Below are 26,682 nucleotides of genomic sequence, written 5' to 3'. Positions count from 1 at the left end.
CCATTTCTAAGTAATTTTTTCAGTTTTCCAAAGTCGATGAATTGCATCAATAATTTTTGTAACAATTAAGCCTTATTTGAAAATATCCACTCCTAAATATTTTTACTTATTTTCGGTGAAGAATCGTGCGTTTGCGTTAGCAATCGTGTAAGATCGTGTAACGTGTAGAACCGTGTGCGTGAAGGATCGTTCGTGTAACAGGTTTAATTAATCGTGGGTTAATCGTGCGGAATCGTTCGTGTAACGTGATCGTTCGTGTAAGTTGTCAACAATAACGTTGCAGCCACTATTAAACTTACAATTTTTTTTTACACAATAAAGGACAAGTCGTACATGTCACCGACATCAAATATCAATCAGCAATAACATACACGTAGGAGTATCTTTCTCAAACCGCTAAAAGACTGCTAAAGATTTGTTTACAATCTGTGTGTTAACTACGGAAAAGCGTTTGTCATCGCCGAACATACATGCGTAACGTAAACTGTGATTCGTTATTTGCCAACGCGATTCTATGCAGCAGCCAATCAAATGACCCGCGCATATTAATTTAACATACGACGACATTTCGGCGACTTTGCCCACGGGTGACAAGTAAAAGACGAGATCACCCGTGGGTATCCGACGATGAATATAAGGCTAATAAGCTGTATATTGAATAAATAAATAATATATTAGTACGATAAGAATAACATTATGGGATTAGTCTAATGAATGTACCTGTTTGTGGGTAACTACATGTATATGTAAAAAAATTGTTGGGTAAGTAGACGTAATACATGCATAAGGTAATCTTTTTAATAATATTGAATAAATAAATAAAACATAATGAGATGGACGTACACTATTGGGATAAGGTAGTAATTATACCTATTTTTTCGTCACTATCTATGTGTATGTATGAAACTGTGGGGTAGTATAGGCACATGAAATATCTTGTTAAGAATCTCTAATATTAGGCTGAAAAACTGTATATTGAATAAATATTATATTATGGTAATAGTAAATATATTATGGTAAGGATCGGACATTATGGGATGGATGAAGTGATTTTGCCTGTTTGTGGGTCACTGTATATTTTAGCGTTGAATAATTACTTTTTGAAAGACATGATTTTATAACTGCAACGGTGTTCGCAAACAAATTGAGTTACGCGCGTTAGCGCCTTATGAAAAATTGTTTCCACATACCGTAGCAGTTACAGTGGCTGCAACGTTATTGTTGACAAACCAATCGTGTAGAATCGTTCGTGAAACGTGCATGATCATTCGTATAACATGAGGGATCGTGCGTGTATCAGGCTCAATCGTTTTCGGTTTTAATCGTGCGTGATCGTGCGGAAAGAATCGTGCAAATTTCGTTTTGTAAGTTTTTATCGGAATGAAATTTTTTAAACAAGCATTTCGCTTGTCTGTTTTAAAGAAATGATCCATGATTTATATAACTGAACGAACTAACTATCGCTAGTTAATAAGCAATATAGTAATTCGTTCAATATTGTATTCTCTTGAAATATCGTAACATTTAATGATAATCGTAACTAATTAAGATGTTTAACGATTTTTTTCCTGAACATTGATGCTCATTATATTTACTGCTATGTTTGGTCAAGATATTTTTATATCAATACCTCAAAAATGTATATCCTTACAAAAACAATGAATAATTCTTAATGCTGATATTAATATTTAGTCGGCAAATGTTACCGACATGATTGTCGAGGTTACTTTTATCAGTGTTTATCCCTGATAAGTTCCTTTATTTTTTATATTTTCTGCAAATGAATGAATTGTAAATTAATTACTGATTTTAGAAAATCACCAATGGAAAGATGGATATAATTTTATCACTTTTTAGATACCAATGTTTTTCACCAATGGAAAGATGGATATAATTTTAATTAATTTTTATATACCAATGTTTTTAATTGGTTTCAAAAATATCCATTCCTAAGTAAATTTTTCAGTTTTCCAAAGTCGATGAATTGCATCAATAATTTTTGTAACAATTAAGCCTTATTTCGCTTTGAAAATATCCACTCCTAAATATTTTTACCTATTTTGGGTGAAGAATCGTGCGTTTGCGTTAGCAAACGTGTAAGATCGTGTAACGTGTAGAATCGTTTGCGTGAAGGATCGTTCGTGTAACAGATTTAATCGAGGGTTAATCGTGCGGAATCGTTCGTGTAAGTTGTCAACAATAACGTTGCAGCCACTGTATGACTAAATCTTTCAAAAATAATGATTCATTGCTTATTTTTTAAAATATCGTGCGGAATCGTTCGTATAACGTGATCGTTCGTGTAAGTTGTCAACAATAACGTTGCAGCCACTGTATGACTAAATCTTTCAAAAATAATGATTCATTGCTTATTTTTGCATTTTCTGATTCCTTGCCCTGACTGCAATTGGGATTTATATATGTTTCAAAATCCTTATATTAAGTTATAATTCATGGAAGAGCCATAGCAACAGCTTCTATTCAATAAAAGCTTGAATTTTTTGTAGTTATTAGTGATAAAATCATATATCCACTAAATACCAATTTGAAAATAATGTATTGGTTTTAAATTGGTGTGAAGTATATGTACTTACCGTATACTTATATATAAATCTGGAGAAAATATAGTCAACTTATGAATTAAACAAATGTTATGGAGTGATATAATTGTTGATTTCATGATTATTCTGCTTGAAATGTATTGAATTATTTATACTGACTGAAAAGTCCTCTATTGAACACGCATCTGCGTACCTAAGTTTCTCCTGAGCAAAAAAAAAAAAAAAAAAAAAATAAAAAAAAAAAATAAAAAATTACAATGTTGATTAAGTGCATAAATAATTAGCTCTCTTGTTTATTTGTCACTGCCAACTTGAGTATTTACTAGAAGTTGAATTTCTCTTAACAAAGTGTCAAGATCGAAAAAAATATCAATATCATTTAATTTTTTTTTTACCATTAAATTTCTTTCAACAGTATATGAAGGACATTTGATAAGATAATGTTCAATATCCTCAGTATAAAAGCCACACTTTTCACATGATTGAACATCTGATAAAGAAAGATTTTTTTAAATGGGGATTTAGATTGCTGGCATTGTTTCGCAACTGACAATATAAGATATTCTCTTTTCTATTACCAAAATTAAAGTACCTACATGGTTTGTCAGTTGCTCCCCAACTTTTAAGCTTTGCTTTAAAGATAGATACATGTAATGATGCAGAGCTTTTGATATCCTTACTAAGACTGTTCCAAAGTTTTATAGTTGAGGGAATAAAACTATTATAGTAAGACATTGTTTTACAAATTGGTATACGCAAATTATCATATCCAGACCTTAGGTTATATGTATGTTGAACTGGAAAAAAAGGTTGAATCAATTCATACAAATAATCAGGTGCAGATCCATTAATTATTTTATACATCAATTGAAGTTCATGTTTTTCTCTTCTAAAATATAATGGTTCCCATATAAGTTCACTATACAAACAAGATTTGGAAGAATTAACTCTAAGCTCAGTAATAATTCTAGCAGCTTCTATCTGAACCTTTTCAAGCAATTCTGCGTTACTTTGGGTACAATTATCCCACACAATGTTTGCATATTCTAAAATGGGTCTTATGAAAGCAAAATAATTTTTTATAAGTGAATTTCTATCTATACTATGTTTCAATAACCTAAGACTAGTATATTCAATCTTTTACATGTCTTTTCATATATATTTGATATATGATTATTCCGAGAGGCATCTGCCTGAAAATGTATTCCTAGATGTACATGTGTTTTTGATTGTTTTATATAATCACCTCCATGTCCACATTGAATATCAGGATGACTTATTTGTTTCCTTGTAAAATCAACATTAACCGTTTTTTTTTCACTATTGAAGTCTACAGCCCAGGTTTTGGACCAATTTCTTATTTTTTCAAGATCTTGAGTAAGTGGCATTGTTGGATTAGTAATATCATTGTCTGTAATAGCAAACAAAGATGTATCAGCAGCAAACAATCGAATATTACAGGATATATCTTTAGCTATATCATTTATATATAACAAAAACAAGAAGGGACCAAGTACAGACCCTTGAGGCACCCAGCATCTATAGTTTTATATGATGATGAAAAACCTTCCAAATTCACTCTTTATTGTCTATCAGTAAGATAATCTTCAATCATACCTAGAACATTACTTCTAAAACCAATGTTTTTAAGTTTAAAAATCATTCCCTTATGCCGAACCTTATCAAAAGCTTTGGAAATGTCACAAAAATATAAAGCGTATATCTTTACCTTTGTCTAGGTTTGACATCATATTATCATATATTTCAACCAATTGGTTAACAGTAGACTCTTTAGGCTGGAAGCCAGATTGGAACTTAGACAATATGTCATGTTCCTTAATGTGATTAAACATATATTTGAAAAGTATTTTTTCCATTATTTTACATATAGAACTAGTCAATGATATTGGTCTGTAATTATTAGGCTGTTGGGGACAGCCTTTGTTCTTAAAAATAGGTGTAATATATGTGCTTGTTTCTATATGTATGGAAGAACTTTATTTGTAAGTGATAGGTTAAATATTCTACATAATGATTTATATATAGAATAACGGCTTTCTTTTAAAATTCTGGGAGAAATCCCATCTGGTCCACATGGTTAGAGGGATCAAGTATACTTAACTGATCAAGAACATCTTGATCACTAAATCACAGACATATTCTTATGGTCCAGCTCCATGTTCAGGCAAGTCTGGCTCATTTTCAATATGTGATATATTTGAGAAAAAATTATTAAGTTCTTCAGCTTTATCGATTGGATGAATCAATATTCTACCATCCTGTGATTTAATAGAGGGTGGAGGAGAATTTTGTTTCTCTAACCTTGCAACAGATTTTGCGATGCGCCACCATTTTCCTGGTGGAATAGACTTATCAATAAGCTGTGAAACAAGTTTGATTTTGTATTCCTTCCTACTCTTTCGGAATAGATCTATTACTTCATTACGAATTTGTCTTTTTTGCCAATGTAATGGATTTTGGTATGCTTTGCCTTTTTATGTATTCTTTTTCTTTGCCGCATTTTCCTACGAATTTCTGTGGTAATATATGGTTTATCTGAAGGACGTATCGTAATTTGCCTAGTTGGTATGTGTTTATCTACCAGGTGTAGGTAAGTGTATGTAAAATTTTGATAGATTTCATTCATATTATTAGTGTTAAATACTTTTTCATCCCAATTGACATTTTGTAGGTCTTCATTCAGGCCTTGATAATTTGCCTTATTATAATTCCTAACTGCGCTTAAAGGCTTGTTGTTTGTATGTTTGAAATGAAATTTCTATAGAGACAGGTGAGTGAGAACTACAAATTGGTTCATCAACTGTAACACTCTCAACTTTGTTAGGATCATTAGTTAACACTAAGTCTATGCAGGTTCCATTATCTGTTGTAAAGTTGGTAGGCTCTTGGACAACATTACTTAAATTAAGTTGTAGTAGTAGTTGTTTAAATATATTGTTTCCAGGGGTTAACATGTTTACATTAAAATCACCTAACAAAAATAAATTCATCTCTGTATCTATAGCTCTTTCTACAGTACTTATAAATTTATCCCAGAAGTCAGTCCCAGAATTAGGAGGTCTGTATATGACTCCAACTAAAAATTTTTGATTTTGTGAATGGATCTCTACCCCTAAAATTTCAATATCAGAAAAATTTAAATCATTTCTGACTATAGAATTTAATCTAGTTGAGATGTATAATGCAACTCCACCACCATATCTGTTCCTGTCTTTTCTAACTGGCTGATAATAACCATCTAGTGAATTTCATTATTGTCAATACTCTGATTTGAGTGGGTCTCAGTAATAGCAATTATATCATTTCCTGACAGTTCATTTCTAATAATATCATGTTTTGGAAATATACTACAAACATTATTGTGTACAATACTGATGTGTTTTTTTTTTTTAAATCTGTTGGACCTGGGTTTGTTTCCACACATCCACATAACAGCAAAATTGTTATGACTATAATACTAAAATGATGATTTATAATAATAAAGATTTCTGTGAAATAGTAAATAAGATAATATTCAAATTTTTGGCAATGATTACTGATCAGTGATAAAGTTATCATGTTTGAACTTACATCTTTAGCAAACTGGACTACTATAGTAAAGTGAGATATAGCATACATTAAGGAAGAGATTGCAAGGGTACATGAAAAAAATCCGCTCAATGAATTTTTCTCATTTTTACATATAATTTGCCCTACGATTACGGTATCATAATATGAAAATTTCAACCATGGTCATCAGGGTTATAAGGAAGATATGGTTGCCATGGTAACCACCGTTTTTCAATATTTTGATATTTATGTAGTGAATTTTTAATTATGCCATGCAGGTATCAAAATTGAAACAAATTAAATAATTTTCACCAGATATTAAATAACATGCTTTATGTTCATCGGGAAAAAAATTGTATCGGAAACTATTGATAGATGTACTAATGCCCCAGTTGCTTTGGGGAGTAGTCATTGTAAATTTGCAGTAATATTTTCACCCCAAGAGCAGTTTTCAACGTCTTGACAAAAAATTGCCCAATGAATTTTCCTAAAATTAATATATTTTGTAACAATTATTATAAGTGACTTATGGTTAAAATATGAAGTGGGGTCATCACATTCTTTTTTAAGCTACATGCATTTCAATACCCCCCCCCCTTTCCTAAAATATTAAAAAATTTCATAAATTTTAATCTGATGGTTTGTTGCTGAACCTTTAATATGCATAATCTGTTAAAAACTATAGAAAATACGTATAGATTAATAAATATTTTTTCCTGAAAATCTTGTAGTGGTTGCTCATTTTATGCGTAGAGCAGAATGGTAGCAGAATGATATAATATAATGTACACAAAAAAACAACAATATGCATATTTTTTTATTTCCCCATCTCCAAAATATTCATTCCATTATTATATCAACATAAGTACATGTATATACATTCTAAACCAGTGCACAGTGGTCTAAGGGCCAAATTGTTCATGCTCTGAACACTCAGCGAGTTCTCTGCACTGTGACTTGGAATCGGAAAGGGGGGGGGGGGAGGGGGGGGGTGAGTCACTTGAACACATTGAATGAATAGGTTATTTCAGAGAACTTGTACCTGCAATATATACCGTATATAAAAATCCTAACTATTATCTTATTTGACAAATTTCATGATTTGCTATTTAATATTTACATTTTGCAAATATTTCCCCTTCAGATTCATTGCAAGTTAGAAAACAATTCATTTTTTCATGAACTACATGTAGGTAAGCCTACATATCTCCATTGTGACGTCATAATGTCACACTTGACGTCAAAACTATAGTGCAAACTGTTTTGTTTCAAAAATAATCGTTGAATGACATTTATAAATTTGCGTTTCACGCTCACGCGGTTCATGAAATATGCTGAGGTGAAACGTCTTTGTTTATGTCCTCGTGAATTTTAAAAAATCAAATTCATTTTTCAAATATATTCCCGTGAGCAGGATGAGTTGAAATTTTTTTTCAAAAATGTAATATGCTCAAAATAATTTTCCCTCTCTCTGGTACACCTGTTACCTCCGTAGTACCTCGATTGTCAGAATTAACCTCTCTTAGTTTCATCTGTCATTCTTACACGCGTATTTTTTGCTAGATTTGTGAAAACTTGCAAAAAGAAACTTTTCTTTTCTGTCAGAAGAAGTGTGTTCAGTTTCAATTTTTTACCAAATACGACGAATAAAACATTTTACCACAACAATTAAATGTTTACGCAATAATGTGCCGACGATTCAATGTTTACATGGTCGATGTAAGAGTTGAAAATGCTAGAGAAGATCTTACCGAGGAAAACAATTTCCTCTGCGATATTTTTAAAAATACGTTCATGTCCAGCATGCGGCCTCAAACTGGTCTATACACGTATATATGAAAATCGCATTCATTTATCTGTCCATCCATATAGGCCTATATTCATTATAATCACTGAGAAAATCACGCCGTCTGAAGCTTCTAGGAAATGAATATCGATTCATAGATGTAGACCCTATAGGAAAGAAACCGATCTCAAATAAAATTCTAATATTTTAAATAAAACTAGAGGACATAAAGATCCAGATATGAATTAAATTTATTCATGAAATAGATTTCAGTGTTCAGAACTACGACAAAAGGTAGACGTGTCGAAACGAAAAAAAAAAAAAAAAAAACACAGGAATTTAAAAAAAAAAGTCTGCGTCGACGCTCACCAACACTCTGCAACATCACATCTTAATATTATTCTTTCTCTGCTTTAAAATTATTGCCACGAAGATATTTTGTCATGGACGTAATCATAATCACGCTCCTTATTCAGCTGTTATTCCGGAAATGGTTACCGTAAATCTTCTTTTTTTAAACATCACATGAGTCGATCACGTGACGCCTTGCAATCGCTTCCTTAAACAAGCTGGAACAAAAAAAGATGAAGGAAAATCAAACAAAATAAAATGGAAATTAAAGAAAAATAAACACAAAAAGAACAAAAAATAAATACAAATGAAAAACAAGCTTTGTAGGAATGAAAGTGTTAACATATATACACAGATCACATTTTGTGGACTCTGAAATAGTTTTACTAGGAAAAACACATATAGATGATTGAGGTAGAAAAGTTTTTGTTGGAAATGAAGTAGAATTTGATAGTTTTTATACTCAAACCTGGTTCCAAGAAGGTAAAACTGCTGACTATCTTCATACAACAAATTCGAGCATGACTCCAATATTAAACGTACACACAAAAGAACTGAAATGGTTCTAAACATATAAAGCATTGAGAGAGTACTTACAATAAATTTCAGGATAGATTTGCAGCAATATATAAATCAATGTATGTTCCTGATTACTTGTATTAAAAATAATACTAAAAATAGCCCTGGATTTTCCCCATCGGGAACGAAAGCGTTTTTTCGACGTTGATTGTAAACAACTCCCTACACGAGAGCAAAAGAGTATGCACGTTCTGTCTCCACAAGCAACAGTGGAGTATTATTATTTATTATTGACTTAATATCATTTATTAAGCACTTGCACGTTACACAGTTACACATTTATTTAATGGTCTGAGTGGTAGGTGCAAAATCATTGGACGTCCGCGTTTCCTCCAACCTCTGCGATGACTCTGCACCGACTTCCCTTGTGCCATGGATCACTTTAGACAAATCTTCTACTCTTGTAATTGTCCGGATTTTACCTGTCAATGTTTTGACGAGGATTTTGCCGTCATGGGTCCACGCAGCATCCAATCTATTGTTTTTTACTTCTGTAACGGGAATCAGTTTGTCTATGGCCGCAAAGTGTACTCAATCTGCCCCAAAGTATGCAAGATTATCTTCAAACTCTACTAAGTAATACTAAGGAACAGACTAAGCCCACTAACTATGTAAAGGTACATAGACTGGTCCTGTTTTATTCAACCCAGGTTCAGAGATTCCTAGATTATGATCAACACCTTGAAATAAGAAGAAAGTTTGAATTTTAACAATTAATTTATTATGGTGATAATTCTGAATAATTTGTAGTTGACAACAAATAACAAATAATTTTCCAAAATAATCTCAAAATTTAAACAAAAAATTGAGGTAGAAAAATAAATTAATAACTGAATAAATAATAACAAAGTAAATATAATTTGATAAAAAAATATAATTGAGAAAAATGAGTGTGATAGTACCCTAAGAAAAATCTACCAAAATAGATGGGAGTGAGCTTCCATACACCTTAAGAGATTTTATGATTCCATACAACACCCTAAAATTTATAGTGAGACACTATGCAAGTAGACTCAAAATTTCCTAAAGCCCTATTTATTACACAAGGGACAAGGCAATTTATTTATTATAAATAACACTATAAAGGTCTAGGGATATCTAATTCATCCTTGAACCAATGTGACTCTAGCTAAGGACTTTAAGTTACATTTTACAGAATTTAGATCGTGTCCTAAACAAAAAAAAATGAGACTGCACGAGTAGTCCGGGATTAAACCCTAAGAGTGAAGAAGAGAAAGCTTGAACCTTTGGGTTCTTTAACCTAGAGTGACTTGAAAATGCCGCTGCCACGGTTTATATATAAACTCTGACCAATGAAAATCATTCTAACTAACTAGCTTTGAAATAGTAATGTGAATATCTAAAATGACTTCTGATAAGTTCAAAGTACAAACTGTCAACCAATGAAAAGTCAGGAAACAAAATAAGTTCGGAATGACAGCCAATATGGAGGTAAATTTAACTTGAGCACATGTGAAAACAAATAAAGTTACAAAATTACAAATACGGGACTTTTAACATCAGTTATGACTTACGGAAAATGTATAAAGGTAATTTAAAGCACTAAATATTCTAAGAAAGACAAATTAAATGTTCAATAAAAACCGAAACCGTCACACTTCTTTCCGTACCTCGAAGAGTACATGTATACCCATTCTATGCCTCGTAGGTGATTCATTTATAAAAAAAATTGTAGCCATTATTTTTATTTTCGTTGAAAGTTTTTACGTTCCTCTTGTTTGTGAAGACAATTTCTTTGTGTCTGCAGCTTATGAACTTCGCTCTGATATCTCTGGGTCCCTGTTTTTTAGTTACACCGGAATCCTGACCCCTGCCTTCTTTGCCCACTCTATGTGTTCTACATATTTGAATAATTTATTTTTTTTTTGTTCTGATGTCAATACGTAATTGTTTATAACATTCAAGACAATAGTATCTGTATTTTCATTCTGGGTTTCAGGTATTCCACAAAATTTCAAGCATGTTCTTCTAGAGTACTGTTCTGCTTCATCCATTCGTTTTTCAATGCTAGCGACTTTTTGCTCTAATTCGGCAATTTTGTTAAGCAAACAATCGGAAATTTGAGTTTTAAATGAATCGTTGTTTAGAATGATGCTTACTGCTTGTTTAACACCTTCTTCATCCTGAGATACTGTGTCTAATATATCACTCAAATTGTCAAGTTTTTCTTTAAGATCTTGATTAGAGCATGTTGAATTGTTTGAGTCTATTCTAGGTCTCTTTTTTTCACTTTGATCTTTATTCCTGTTTTTATTCCCTCCCATTATTTAGTTTTTAATACAAGCTTGAACTAGAACCCCTGACTTGTGCAACAATGGTGGTGAAAACTGTTCACTGTCGGTGAAGTGTTCTGAATTAAATGTTCTCCAAATACAATCTTCATTTACATTTAGCATACGATTTCTACATAACTATACTCACTACCACCTTGCTGCTACATAATAATTGATTCCTCTATCATAGATTCACAATCGTAACACAATTTTCTCTCAATTTCAGGGGAGCAAAAACAAATGCGTCTACATGTCCACGACCTTGACCTTGTTTTCTACTTACCTTAAACTCTTTAAAACTTAAAATAAATGTTTCAATGTTTGATGTTTACAGATTTAATTCTAAATGGAAAAAGAGAATGCTTATCAATAGAGGAATGAAACACGACCAGGAGGAATGAAACACGACCTTCTAAGAGGTATTCTTTCCTTCATGTTGTAACACAGTGTCTTGCAATAAAAACTGGAAACTTATTTTCTTACTTAGGATACTACTCTAATTTGTCAAAACCTTTTCGGTCTTTGATATTTTGACACTGTTTTGGCATTTTTGATTTTCTGGATCCTCCAGACGGGACATGGCTTTTTGAAAACAGACAATCCATATTCCGTTCAGTCAGTATATGTGATGCAGACTTTCGTCAAAGAAAATGCCCAGTTTGAACTGAACTTTCTTGGTATTGAAAGTACAAAGGTTGTTAGAAAAGTTTGCAGACAAATGCAGTTGTAAGAGCGATTTTTACAGAAACCAAAAGAAAAAAAAGGAAAAAAAAATCCTTGTAGACACAAAAATATGCATATTTTCCAATAAAAATACAAACATTTGATGTTTTCCGATGATCAATAAAAATGCAACTATATCATTTCAAAAATATTCTCGGAGCATGTTACTCTTTGTGTAAGTTTCCCTTTTATAGACATTTGTGTGAATTATAATAAATTGCACTTTTAAACGCATAAAAATCACGATATTTCAACAGTCAATAATGTTTATTAAACGTCCTTTAATTAGTGAAAATTTAAAATCAATTAGAGAATTAAAGACAGTTTTGTCACTAATTATGGATGATCACTTTATAAAAAAAAAAAAGTCAACAATGGACACGTCCTTGAACGTCTTGAGGCACCGAGCTGTTGAGAAATTAAGCATGGAGCTCGAGGCAAGACAATGCCCGAAAGCGACTTAAGTGTTTTCGATTGCTGGATATTGCCTACTCGAGTCTAGGACAAAGTTTTGAAATGGTAGCAACTTAACTGTTAATGATTGGAGGATTTATATTTTGATCATAAACTCCTTCGACACGCTCCTGTTGCCTGGACATTACGCCATTTGGTTTTGCTTTGTTTTCTCACCGGGATGCTGAACTGCGAAGACAGCCAAAAACGTATCTATGTGAATGAATATTTCTCGAGTGGGACGCTAAACAACATACAATCAATTAATCAATCAAACAATAATTCAATCATTTAATCAAACATACGTCATTCTTAACAGTCTACAATTAATTTCCCGTAAATCGCTGTGTCTCTGAGCTTTTCTATCAAACTCGTACACACTGAACCAAACTTCTAAGTGTTAACCTAACATTTTTTAAGTTATAAAGAACAAATGCATACAATAAATAATTCCTTTAATTCATGGTTAATGATGCTTATTTCGGTTCGACGTTGCATAAATTTCATGTAAGTATCTATTCAGAGTTTAAAGCGAAGAATGAAACTTCACATAAAATAATCTCTATGGCGTAAGACCACCACTCGCTCTAATTACTGCAAGACATCCTTTTCTCATGGATCCTATGTACCCCTGAACAGAAGGTTTGCCTAAATGCTGCCACACCTACTGCATGGATCTTTCTAAACCGTTGAAATTGTGTAAAGGGGGGGGGGGGCTTTGACATTCCTTTTCAAAGTCCCAAATATGTTCAATGAGATTCAGAGCTGGGGATTTGGCAGGCCACTGCATCACACAGAAGCCTTTTGGTCAACACTAAGACCCTCCTTAGGCGTCTCTCACTTAATTAAGTGTACCTCTTTAAGGATGATTCAGACTGTTTGAGATGATACTGGACTGCCATTAGCACCAATTTGTTGCCATTTTCGTACCATTGATGTTGCTGATTTAAATGTTTCGAAAGTGGTTCAGGACCATGTAACAATCTTTTAGCTTGGTTGTGACGCAAAACCTTGGCCTCAGACGAAGATCCTGGTCACTTCCGGTTTGATTAAATTTTGTCCAAAGCTTTCAAAATGTGATAAATTGGCGATAAAAATGACGCACAACCTATAGAAAAATGTGTTGAAATGGATTTTTATTCAGGTTGTTAATTTCTAAAAGTAATATAAAGGACAAATAAACACTAAAATAAAAGTGAGTGAAACGTGTCGTAAGGATGATCCAGATTTCAACATTCCAACGGCTTTCGCTCCTTCCACAAGGGTAATTTTGCCCATGTTTTGTGTTTTTTAGTTAAACCAGTTGTTAAAAATTGATAATGGTCACTAAAAGAAGCTGATTACAGAAAAACACGTGCCGCAAAGTTCAGATTTATTGTTTTTAAGCTTCGTCACGGGACATTGGTTTTCATCGGTGATAATTGATTTTCTTTCGACAATTGTTGAGAAGACTCATTGGTTATAATAATTTCAAAATATCATACCAATCTATCATGTAGTTTTTAATTTAATACATTTATTAGAGTGAACACTTAGAAGTTTTGTTAAGTGTATACTTTTTCTTCCATATCGTGCAATCACTAGGAATGGTTGGGGTCGAAATTGCCAAATAATTGGAATTCAGCTGACTGTTCAGTTGAAATCATTCTCTGGAATAAGGCCAACGTCGTGGAGCTTGAAGCAGTTGCAGTTGCAGTGATAGTAAAACCTGATTTCCAGAATCCATAATTTAATAAAAGATTTTTTTTTTAACTTTTTAAATGCTATTTTTCGTCTAATAGCGGGAATATAGCTGGGATATTTGCCATACCATGAAACCACGATATGAATATTTTGTTTCAAAGACGTTAAATGCTTCATATAGTGGTCGTGCTCAAAGTAAAGTCAATTCAGTCATGCAAGTAAAATAACTGAACTGTTTGAGTTCATGAATCCATCCTCTTTTAGTTCTTTGTAGATTTGTAAAATTTACAATAAGGATAATTCTTTACAAATTTATTCAATAATTGTAAGGTTATAAAAAAAATAATCCCGTGCTCTACAAAGTTAAACTTAAGGACATACGCAACGTACCTTACCTACTGATAATTTTTCAAGATATTCTTAATTTAAGATTATAGTGCCATCAGATGTTTGTAGACAAAAAATCAGCATGCATTACCAGGGGTTTTGAAAAGATATTAATTGATGAAAATTCTTGTGTAATTCAAAGAAAAATATACAAAAATTATTAAACATATATTCTAGATGTTTTGTTTATCCAAAATTGTTTTAGAAGAAGTGTACAACAGCATATATAGACATTAAAATGTAGCACACAGTTCCTTCAAGTTTTTGGAACTCTTCAACTCCAGGGAAAAAGACAATAAAGTTCAAACTACGTTGCATATGTCCTTAAAGGTTAGCATATTCGTATGCACCCACAATTAAAAACTGAATCATGTATCCCATTTGTACTCCTCTCCTCGAAATAGAGGCTCAACGTAGTCTTCTTGAACAATATGTTTTCAATCATTGGTCTCACGTTAGCATTAAAAATGATTCATAGCTGATCTTTATATGCATGTAGACTATATGGTTTCATAATTGCCTCGTAGGCAGCTGATCCCACTTCTTGTATTTCTAGGGACCTGTGTTTATTGCGTTGAAAATGATTTGTATTGTGTAAATGATTAATAAGATCGATCACTTTTCATTACCTCCATCTCTTTCGTTGCTGTATATAATAATTTAGCGTGTTTTATGTATTTGTAATGCATCAAAATCAGTAACTCTGCTATTTGCTCTCAATAATTTGAATGTTTATTATAAAGGGATTTTTTTTTTCAAACAGGGATTGAAACACGGCCTATTAATAATTTTATCTTTTCTACATCCGCCATAAGTACAAGTTCAGAAACTCTGACCAGATTTTTCTCTCATCATGGTGGTCACAAAATGGCATTATTCTAAATTTTTACTTTTGTTTTCTTGTTTCTGGAAACAACAGAATATATTGGTGTTTTGTTATCGTTTTTTTCCAAACAAGACATGAACAGGTTAAACAAACAGCCAATCCATACTCTGTTCGGTTATGAATCTGTGTAATGTGGACTTCTGAAAAGAAAATCCCAACCGTTAACTTTCATTTTATTGATATACACATTTCCTTCCTGATTGTGCAATCATTTGGGTCGGATGAGGGTCAGAATTGCCAAAACCAGTGAAATCCATCTGGTTTTCAGTTCAATGTAGAAATTGCAGTCATTTTCTGGAATAATATCAACGTCATGGAAAATGAAGCAGGTGCAGTTATAATTATCAGGTTGGGGGGGAATGTAAATTCCGCTATAATAGTGGTATATCACTATTATAGTGAGATTCCGCTATATTTCCAGCCGTAGTTACCCTCGATTTCATCAAATAACATACTTGCTGATTAAAGCGCAAGTTATGATGGGTATAAAAATGGACAATAATTTGAATCCTTGCATGTTATGAATTTTATTTAATTTTCTGCCGATGCGTTTAATAATACGAACATACGTTTTAAAGCGGAAGTTACATATTTAACATAGCAACCAGTGATTGCCGTAGTATTGAACAAAGACTGACTCTTAATATCTCTCATACATGTGCACAAATTAGTGCTTGTAATAACTTTGAACCCACTTTGGAATAGGTTTGTCGAATTTACAGAAGAAAAGGTGATTTTTGCCTGCATAGTTACTGGTATGGAGGCCCGTTATGACAAATGAAAAAAAAGCTCAGCACAAGTTCACTTTAATGGAAACGATTTGTGTCGTCTACATCGTAAGCAATATATGTCACTTTTACATGTAATCTTAGGTACATGTATAATGTTTCCTTTCTTGAGGATGAAACCATGAATTAAAATGATTAGTCTTAGCAAGAAAAAGGGGAAAAGTTGTGAAAATTACCTGTAGATGTGACGTCTTTTAAATTCTGCACAATTTATTGATCTTGTAAATTGCATAAAATTTTATGTTTAACTACGTTATGCACTAAAAAAGAGACAATGAAATCCTAATTACCAGAAGTATATTATTCTGGTATAAATAAACGAAATACAAGGAGAAACAGAAATATGAAGATAACGAAAAAGGCCATTTGAACAATAAAATTTTTCGCAGAGCGAAAAGGTAGGATCAGATGCTATGGATTAGAAGGCATCCCCTGTCGATCATGGATTTTGCGAAATTCATTTGCTAATGGTTATCATGAATTAGTGCATCGTTGTCTGCGACACAGACGCTAAAATATTAAGCCTGCTTTTTTAAGTACACATAAGCCATTATTTACACATTGAATTGTCTACGGTTTTTTCAAGATCATGACAAGGAGCACACGGCGGGTGTGACCGGTCGGTAGGGGGTGCTCACTCCTCCATGGCACCTGATGTTTTTTAGGGGTCCGTGTTTGCTCTGTTTAATTTTTTGTTGTTGTTTCAATGGGCTTTTGAGATTGATTACTGTTTGTTATCTTCATATTTCATACAGTATTTTAAGCAAATTGAAAAAGAAATTGAATCGATTTAATTTATTTTCTCTTAAAGTGTACGTATTAAAGGAGCAAAAAATTGAGTGAATTACATCATATTTTTTCTTAAAATCTATTTATTTATTTTCTGTAAAAAATTAAGTGAAATTAATCGATTTATTTAATATATTTTCTGTCTTAAAGTGTATTGAATTGTAAAAAAAAAAAAAAAAAAAAAAAAAAAAAAAAAAAAAAAAAAAAAAACACCTAAGTTGAGATGTAATTAACATAATTGTTATAAACACAAATGAACTTTCAACACAAGGCAAGAGCAGGGAGGATAGATTATGCTACGTTTACGATACTCATCAAATTGAAGACGAATTTAATTTCATTCTTCAATGCCATAGATATCTTAATTTAAGGAAAAAATACATAAAGAATACTATTACAAATCTCCAAGTACATTTAAATTACTTAAGTTATTCGGTTCACATTGCATATGTACCCTAGTTGGCTAAGGGAAATTTATCCATCATGCTCTTATATTACGTTACGATGATCTGCCAGGTTGACCCAATGTCTAATTGTTCTAAAGGTTAATTTTCAGATGTTTATATATAATACCACAGCATTGCTACATATAATGTAAAACAATTATATTGTTTTAAAGTATTCCTTCTTCTGCTTTATATTATAGCATATATTATAATCTTCTATACAAGTGAATGGAACTGTGGGACTGAGGAACACTTGATCAGGGGTCCCACCCCCTTTAGACTCTTTGAGAGTCTTACTTATTGTAAAATATGTATAGATTATAAGTTATTTTTTGTTACTGATGGGCTGTACTGCCCAAAGTTATATTCTGAATAAACTATATCATATTTGCAAGCGGAAATAGGTGGACTTGTCATTTTTTTTAAAAAGTGGGAATAGATGGAAGACCATTAAAGTGGGAATAGGTGGAAGACTCTTAAAACCGAGGCCCTTTGTTGTTCGCATTGTAAATTTTGTTTAACATTCCCAAAACGAATGTCAAACAATGTGTTTGTAATTACCTGCAGAAATGACATCTTACATCATTGTTTACGCTTTACTGCAATTAAACAATACAAATCGGTTTCATCAGAATAAAGTGAACATGTAATGAGCTTTTTTCGTTTGTCACAACGGGCCTCCATACCCGTTACCATGCAGGCAAAAATCATCTTTTCTTCTGTAAATTCGACAAACGTATTTTAACGTGGGTTCAAAGTTATTACAAGCACTAATTTGTGCACATGTATGAGAGATATTAAGAGTCAGTCTTTTTCAATACTACTGCAATCACTGGTTGCTATGTTAAAAGTGTAACTTCCGCTTTAAAAAGTTTGTTCGTATTATTAAACGCATCGGCAGAAAATTAAATAAAATTTATAACATGCAAGAATTCAATTATTGTCCATTTTTATACCCATCATAACTTGCGCTTTAGTCAGCAAGTATGTTATTTGATGAAATCGAGGGTAACTACGGCTGAAAATATAGCGGAATCTCACTATAATAGTGATACACCACTATTATAGCGGAATTTACGTTTCCCCCCAACCTGATTATAACTGGTTTCCAAAAATCCTTTATTTGATTAAAAAAAAAATCTTCAGTGCTATTTGTCATCTGCTATCGGGAAAATATACCATGCAGTGTAACCTTGATGTAAATAATTTGTTTCAAAGATATTACATGGTCTATAAAATAACTGTTCTCGAAGCACAACCAATTCAGTGATAGGAGTAAAAGGAATGGGTTACTTGAATTCATAAATCCATCCTCATTAGCTGTTTATGTAATATTTACAAATAGGACCTAGCCATATTTAAAATCTATTAATAAAATAATACTGTTCTCTACAAAGTCAATATCAAATAAAGAAAGACAGTTGAGGAATATTTTGCACATCCAAAATTTAAACCCAAATGATGTTATAAATTGATGCCCTTCAAAGTTGAAATGAAATCTTGTAAACGTAGTATTTTTTCAATTTGTTTATTTTTTTTTCATTTGCGCATTCACAAAACATATACATAGATATATTAACAATCAGTACATACTTTCCCTTCTTAACAAAAAAGTGAAGATAACGAACAGTGATCGATCTCAAAAGCGTACAAACAAAAATATAAACAGAATTTTTAGCGAGGATTCAATTTTGGCATTATAAGCGAGGGTTTTGAGAACAATTTATTCCTTATCGGTTGTTATAGGTATCTTCTAGACATTTTTTAAATCGCTAAAATTATATCTAGCTAAAATTATATACAATTGTTTTGGGATAAATCGCTAAATTTACGTCTCGCTAAAAATTCCACTTATACTGTAATCTGTGAGGAGGACATAAATCACGGACGCCTGGAAATTCCGGAGGTGGGATCAGGCGCCTAGAATGAGTAAACACCCCCTGTTGACCGGTCACATTCGCCGTGAGCCCTAGGTTTGATCAGATAGACAGAACATTCCGTAGTCAAATTCAGTATAAACACAAAAACGAACAATTGGTATGAAATAATTCAGCTAAAATACAACCCAATTATAGGCTATATCTGTTAATGAAGTCATTATTACGACAATGAAATAAACGAAATGCTGACTTTAATCGAGGTTTTGTTTAAATCCCCGTAAGATCTACTTATCTGTCAGTATAAGGATTTCCCCATGCTGCTCCAATTAAGCAATCAATTTCAATTTTAACCGTTCTTATCAGCAGTGCAAAGCTATAAGATGCTACTTTTTTAATGAGAGGTGTAGTTTTATATTTCTAGAAATTAAAATTCTGACCAAACTGTCCCTTTCAACATTATTTCACTAACCAACATAAAACATATTTATGGGAAAAAGCCATTGTCATATTATTATTATTTATTTATTTATTTATTTATTTTTTGCAGCAGTACTACTTAAAGTTGGGTATAGAGTCTGAGCTTTTGATAAAATAATATTCAGCTATACATAAAACAAAGAAAATATGAAAAAAGGGAAAAAAAATACATATTAATAATCTAAGTTAAATGATAAATTAATGTCAGTAAATGTTTGAAAAAAAAAAAATAAAAATTTAAAGCCATTTGCACTATATTATTGATGAAATACACACCAGCTCTATAATTCTTTCAATTTTCATACATTTGAATATTTATTTTCAGTAAATCTGTGAGAAAAAATTTGGAAAAATATATTATTGCACATGCAAATATCTTTATTTTGGTTATGAAAAAATATGATATGCATGTAATGGCATTTATTTAAAAGTTATGTGTGATTTTACATCCAAGTTTAAAAAAAATGACCTTTTTTGCACGTAGACTCGTTTTGTAAAAAAAAATGCTATTATTAAACCTGGAAATATAACAAAAAAAATTCTCTTTTTAAATGATGATTTTAAATATACATTTCTTTGTTTTCCACAAAAAATCAAATATTGACAAAGACTTTAGCCCAAGAATACAATAGAGCACTTTTACACCTCATCTAAACCTCATTGTCAGGATCATGCCTCTCTGCACAATTCTAAGACATTGAGTCATTTTTTCTCTCGTATTTTAAAAGTAGACTTCTTTCAATCATTTTGGGAAGAACATCACACTGAAGTCTAAAAATCAATTAGGAAAACACAGTGAATTTGAGGTGGGTGTGGGTTGGAATAGACTGTGCATGGTAGTAGGAATTCGAGCCTGCAATATGACAATAATCATCAAATGAGTCTGCCTTCACCTTAATATGTATTATAAGCATATTAATATATTATTTGAGCACGGTTTTCATTTCAATTTCCAAACTAAGTTCACATGTACAGTAAATATGCGAAGAGTTTCATCGGGTATTTTAATGATTTTAATGATGTCACATGACTTTTTCGATCACTTGAAATACAATTTATATTTTTCCTAGATGTTGCACAAAAATCGCATAGTGATAATTTTTTAATGAAGGTTTTGTTACGTAAGTCAATTAATCGTATTCTATTGTATATAAAAAAAGGGGCAAGTCTGATTTTTTTTCTTGTAAAGTAAATATTTCATGAGACCCATCATTAAAATCGTACAAGGGAGTATATGGAAAACAAATCTTAATAAAATTTCAAAAAACAACACGGATTATCTGATTAAAATGCAAACATTGTTGTATAGTGTCAGATTTAAGTTTATTCAAATCATGGTCCCCTTGACCCATTGTTCTTGAAAAGACAATTTTTATAAATGCCTTCCCAATATATTCCAAAGTTAAACTTTTTATTATTATATGCCTTATAATTAGGGATGTCAATTTTATTCGGACAGCTTAGTTGAATAGTCGGAGGCTTTAGTCGAACGATAATCGAATATTCGTTGAAATTTAAATAAATTTTCCATGTCATTTTCACTATTTGCCTTTTCTAGACTAGTTGTGCAATATTTAACCTACGCTATCTTCATTATACAACGAATTTCTGAATCGTAAACATCTATGTCGTACAATAAATAATGTGCATCTACATTTACCCAATGCACTTGATTTCAAAATTAATATAATATTTACTGCACATTTTATCTAAATGCAGGATATCAAACGCTTGCATTTGTCCTTTCTTTTCAAAACGATAGAACATGTACTATGTAATTGAAGACATTTCTACGTATCGTGTCAGTGACCTTTGACTGGTAAACAATTAAGGCGTGCCTCCTATAAAAACAGAAAGAGCTTGCGATAAATTTTTATTATGAGATTTTGTGCAAATAATCAATACAATCTTAAAAAGACTGCATGATATTAAGGAGGAGAAGGACCTTGAGCTGAAAAAACACTTGTCATTCAATTTTTTTTTATATTTTGTATATTTCTGATTAAGTATGTCCCACATATCTTAAAGCAGTTATATCACTAGGTTTCTTAACTTATTTTGGAGATATTGATTGACAAATTCTATGCCCTACAGTTATCTAAGTGGAGTTTTAATTCTCCATGTTTCCGAACTCATTACTCTGTCCATAATGGGATTTTTTAAAGCATATATAAAAAAATATTAAATTGGACATGTATCTTTTAAAATATTTCAGAGTATAAATGGATTTAAAATTCAAAAAAGCAAATTTTGTCTATCACACTGCATCTGGGTGTGGAAAATTACGCACTTTTTAAGACAACTTAATGTTGTATACATGTGTATATTTTATTGATAAAGACAACTCATTAGATATTTTCTTCATGTACTTATAATGATTTAGGCATTGTTTAAATATTTTTTTTGACTTGTTGAAAATCGGTAATTGAAATTTAATTGTTTTGTTTGATCTTAAGAAAGAGCATTACCGCACGTGTTTGTAATTTCTCATCTTGACATCTCTCTCTCCCGTCCCACGGTATCGATGCCATTCGCTTATAATTGTTATCAGATTTATGGTCAGATCTGAGACCAATGTTTCTTTGAATTTGTTATGCTTACTCACACTGTTTCCTGTTCTGTAAATTAATGCCATTGAGCTTTTCCCTAATTTTACCACTGTCTTAAAAATTGTTTGATTGGTTCATCTATGAAAAGTGGGTGGAGTTGTCAAGGATGAGACGTGCGTGAGTTTGTCTGTAAGGACACTCTCTTAAAAACCTTTGTGTAAAAATGCAGTTTTGTTTTGTACTTTTGGACTTCAATAAATTCTAAACTTTAATCAGGAATTATTATTTTCAAAGCAACGTAAACATTACATGGTGGAGAATCCGGGTACAATAAAAAAACGTAATTTACAAAAAATTCTATCATTCAATATTTTTTTATTTACCTTGAAATGCAAATCCTTCAAATTATTGATTAAGAATTTCGAATGATGAAGCTGACCTCAATATTTCACAAAGAGGACATAAGCATGACAAAAAACGTGTCACTACATTTCTCGAGTACGGGAAAAACCAACTGTGACGTCTCACGTAAGCTAAATAAGCGAAATAAGATATACCTACATGAGATTTCCGTCATCAGTCATGCAAAAATAATTTTTGTGTTCCCCGTTTCTCAAAATATTTCATCATATACCGATTATGACCTGCTTTTACATAATAAAACCGCCCCTGTGTTCACCGAGTATGATCTTGCTGTACTAACAGATCGTGTATGACGTCACCGACTTGTTGGACGCGCAGTTTAGGAAACAGATCTAGAGGAGTGGATGAATCTTTTTCATAATTTGTTAATGTTTACCAGAATGTTAAACTTTTCATTTTTTTTTTATATAAGATGTTTTTTTAAGTTAAAACATTATCAAAAATTTATACAAGAACTGACGTTTTACACGTTTTGCACTTATATAAACGGAGACTATGACGTAGTTAAACAGAGTCATGTGACCATGTGTCCTTCTCCTCCTTAATATCAGAAAGAAACACCATTTAATTACGCTCATAACTGTCCCCGAATTTACATGTATTTACAATTTTGTAACAGCTGTTTAATTGCTTATGAGTAATTGCATTACTCCAGATCTTAGGGAATTGCAGGTTAAAACTTTATAATTTGAATCTACAAAACCAAGCAATTCTTGAACGTCCTCTCCACTTACAACAATAAGTGGTAGACAATCCTTGATAATCATGTTTGTGATAGCCACATTTTTCTTTCCGGTTCTGCTTTTTTGGGGCACTTTGCAGAGAACTTACTTAAGAAAAGTTTCACTTGAAGACTGTTTACTACATGTATGTTTGACAGATTCGGCATACGATACATCATATATGATGTTCCACTGCAGAATACAAGTTCAGTTTCACATAACTTTGAAAACGTACTTTTAACTGTTTTTCCATCCTGAAATCTTTTAAAGTATTCCAAAACTGTAGATTTTGGAGGCATATTTGCCGAACATAAATCGACATACAAAGAATTTCCTTTGAGCAGACGAGAAAATTGATCTATATATAAATGAAATGGGCGAATCCAAGTTTATTACCTTGAATTTAAAACTACTTTCTTTCAGGTAACACATTTTTAACGAAAAATTCTAGTAGATATTCAGTATGGTCGAACGATAGTCGAGTACTCGAATATTAATTGACACCCCTACTTATAACATAACTTATATATAATATACATGTATATAACTTATTATTATTATATGCAAACAAAACCAACCCTGAGGTGAGCTTGGCTATCTTTGAATACTATCTTTCTATTTAAAAAAAAATGTCAATATTTTTTCTGGGTTAACGACGAACTATATATAGAGCAAAGAGCAAGAGATAAATAGTTTCTGCATGAATTATCAAATGCTTTCAGGTTTGGTGTCATTATCATCACTGCCATAAAGAATAGGAATTTTTTCTTAAGCCTTTTATTGTCTGCCTCTTAATTTGACTTCTATTAATCTGTATTAAGAAATGAAATGTATTTTACAAGTAAGGCATACCGTCATTTATTTATGGTTATGTAGTATAATTCCAGGAGCTGACATGGTCTTTACCACCAAAATCCTAGCGAATGTAAATACTAAATTTAAAAGGGTACTAGAGTGAAACATTTTCATACTCTATTTTTTACAGATTATTGGAGGAAAGGTCATAAGGAATTCATTATGGCTGATAAGAAACCAAGGCACTGGTCGGGACTTTGCAGCATTAGAACATGCATTTATATACTTGTAGGGTTACATGTATCCATTATTGTTCTGACTAACATTCTCTTTGCTGACAAACTTTTTAAATCATTGATCCTGCGTTCTAAGCAACCTAGAGATGACTTCAAACATTCTTTAAACTACGTATACAGTGATAGTCCTGATGTACAACATGGTGGTCAGGACAATTGTACATGTAATAAAATAACAGCAATTCAATCAGGATCAGACAGCACTGTGTTAGGTTCAATTCTAAGCAAACAGCTCACAGCACAAAAACAAATCCACCCTACCATCAAATCAACAATTTTTAAAGTGACCACAAAATCTCGTCCAGTGCAACCAACCCCGCGACCTGATCAATGTAAATCTTGCTTTGAACACAAGTTCAGATATGTTATAAATAATAAGCATATATGTGATTCTGGAGAAGGAAATAGTAGTGTAGACATAATTGTTCTTATTCTAACCATACATGCTAACAGAGAAGCAAGAGACACCCTCCGGCAAACATGGTTAACTCCAACCAAAAACAACACATCTGACATCAGATATGCATTTTTACTAGGCAACACGTCAGATCCGAATCTCAATAAAAGGATTGAGGCTGAAAATATGATTTACCATGACATCCTTCAGGAGGATTTTGTTGATGCATACATGAATCTGACTTACAAGACAATAATGGCTTTCAAATGGGCAAGCACTACATGCAAACAAGCAAAATTTGTAATGAAGGCAGATGATGACATGTATGTCAACTTAGATGCAGTGAAACATGTGGTGTCCGTCCATGGCTCGAGCCTTCAGGTTGCAGTTGGAGGAGCATGTCATATGTCTGCTCGGCCAATCAGAGACAAAAAATCTAAATGGTATGCGTCAATGTTAAGTTATCCGAAGAATACTTATCCTGGTTATTGCTCCGGGACGGGTTATGTTACAAGTATGAATGTAGCATCAAAGATTTATGAAGCTTCAAAACATGTTCCTTTCTTTCATCTGGAAGATGTGTATGTTGCTCTGTGTATCAAAAAATTAGGTTACAAACTGAAACGTATTGCTGGATTTAACTCGGGGCGTATACCACCGGGTTGTGCATACAAAACGAAAAATGTTGTGACATCGCATAATCTAGGTTTACCACTCATCAGAAAGATGTGGAACTTGAAATGTTAAAATTACATTGCTTTGCAGCTATACCTACTGGTGTGTCAAACATGTTTGTAAACTAGAAGAAAACATAGAAAGAATTTCTTAAGAAATCCTTGGTTACATTTTATGAAATCCATCTAAATACGAGTTTTTACTTGAACTAAGAATTAACAAAATGTGTTTGTGAAACACTGATGCCCCGTATGGCTACTTATAGCGAAGGTTAAAATTTTTCAAATGCAAATCAAAATTGGTACCCGAAGTAAATTCCTGTCGCGAGGATTATACCTGAGAAAAATGAAAGCCCTTGCAGCAACCATTTAAAAGATATGGAAAAGGTTAAACTTTTCAAAAATAAGTCAAACATCAAGGTCAAGGTCAAATGGTCAAAATTAATGGTGCCCACGGAAAGACCTTCTCACAAGAAATACACATGTGAAATATGAAAGCCCTAGCACCAACCGTTCAAAATATATGGCCAAGTTTAAAGTTTTCTAAAAGCAGGTCAAAGTAGGTCAAACCCCAAGGTCAAGGTCAAAGTTGTTGGTATGCAAAGTAAGGTCTTGTCACAAGAATTACGTAAAGTATGAAAGCCGTAGCACCAACTGTTTAAAAGTTATGGCCAAGGTTAAAGTTTTCCAAAAGTAGGTTAAACACCAAGGTCAACTCCAAGGTCAAGGTCAAATGGTCAAAGTTGTTTGTATCCAAAAGAAGGAATTGTCACAAAGATTACACATGTGAAGTATGAAAGCCCTCACTCCAACCATTCGAAATGTTGGTACTCAAAAGAAAGGTCTTGTCACAAGGAATACACAAGTGAAATATGAAAGCCATAGCTCCAACCAATCAAAATTTATGGGCAATGTTAAAGCTTTGGCGGACAAACAGACAAACAAACGGGCGTACAGGACAAAATATATATATATAACTATATCTTCGATACGGGGGCATAAAAATATGAACTATTTTTAATGCTCTCTGACCACTTTCATTTGAAATCAAGTTGAATTTATCGTATTTATCCAATATTTGTACACCTTTTAAAAAAATTTTCAGAAATTTTTATGCCTCCGTAATCGATGATGATTCGGGGGCATATAGTTTTTGCCCTGTCCGTTTGTCTG

The 26,682-nt window shown here is 32.3% G+C and overlaps 1 protein-coding gene across 1 annotated transcript; it reads left to right on the top strand.

Annotated features, from left to right (window-relative positions):
* Positions 1-24,364: 24,364 nt before the first annotated feature.
* LOC133193849 (beta-1,3-galactosyltransferase 1-like) lies at positions 24,365-25,752 on the top strand. Its single transcript, XM_061329771.1, has one exon. The coding sequence runs from the start codon at positions 24,365-24,367 to the stop codon at positions 25,580-25,582; it is 1,218 nt and encodes a 405-aa protein (XP_061185755.1). The 3' UTR covers positions 25,583-25,752.
* Positions 25,753-26,682: the final 930 nt, after the last annotated feature.

Source organism: Saccostrea echinata, unplaced genomic scaffold (genome assembly GCF_033153115.1).
Source record: "Saccostrea echinata isolate AGI-Se365-2 ecotype Australia unplaced genomic scaffold, CSIRO_AGI_Sech_v1 ptg000028l, whole genome shotgun sequence".
NCBI lineage: Eukaryota > Metazoa > Mollusca > Bivalvia > Ostreida > Ostreidae > Saccostrea > Saccostrea echinata.
Note: the sequence above shows the minus strand (reverse complement) of the source record. Positions and strands in the feature narration are given on the sequence as shown.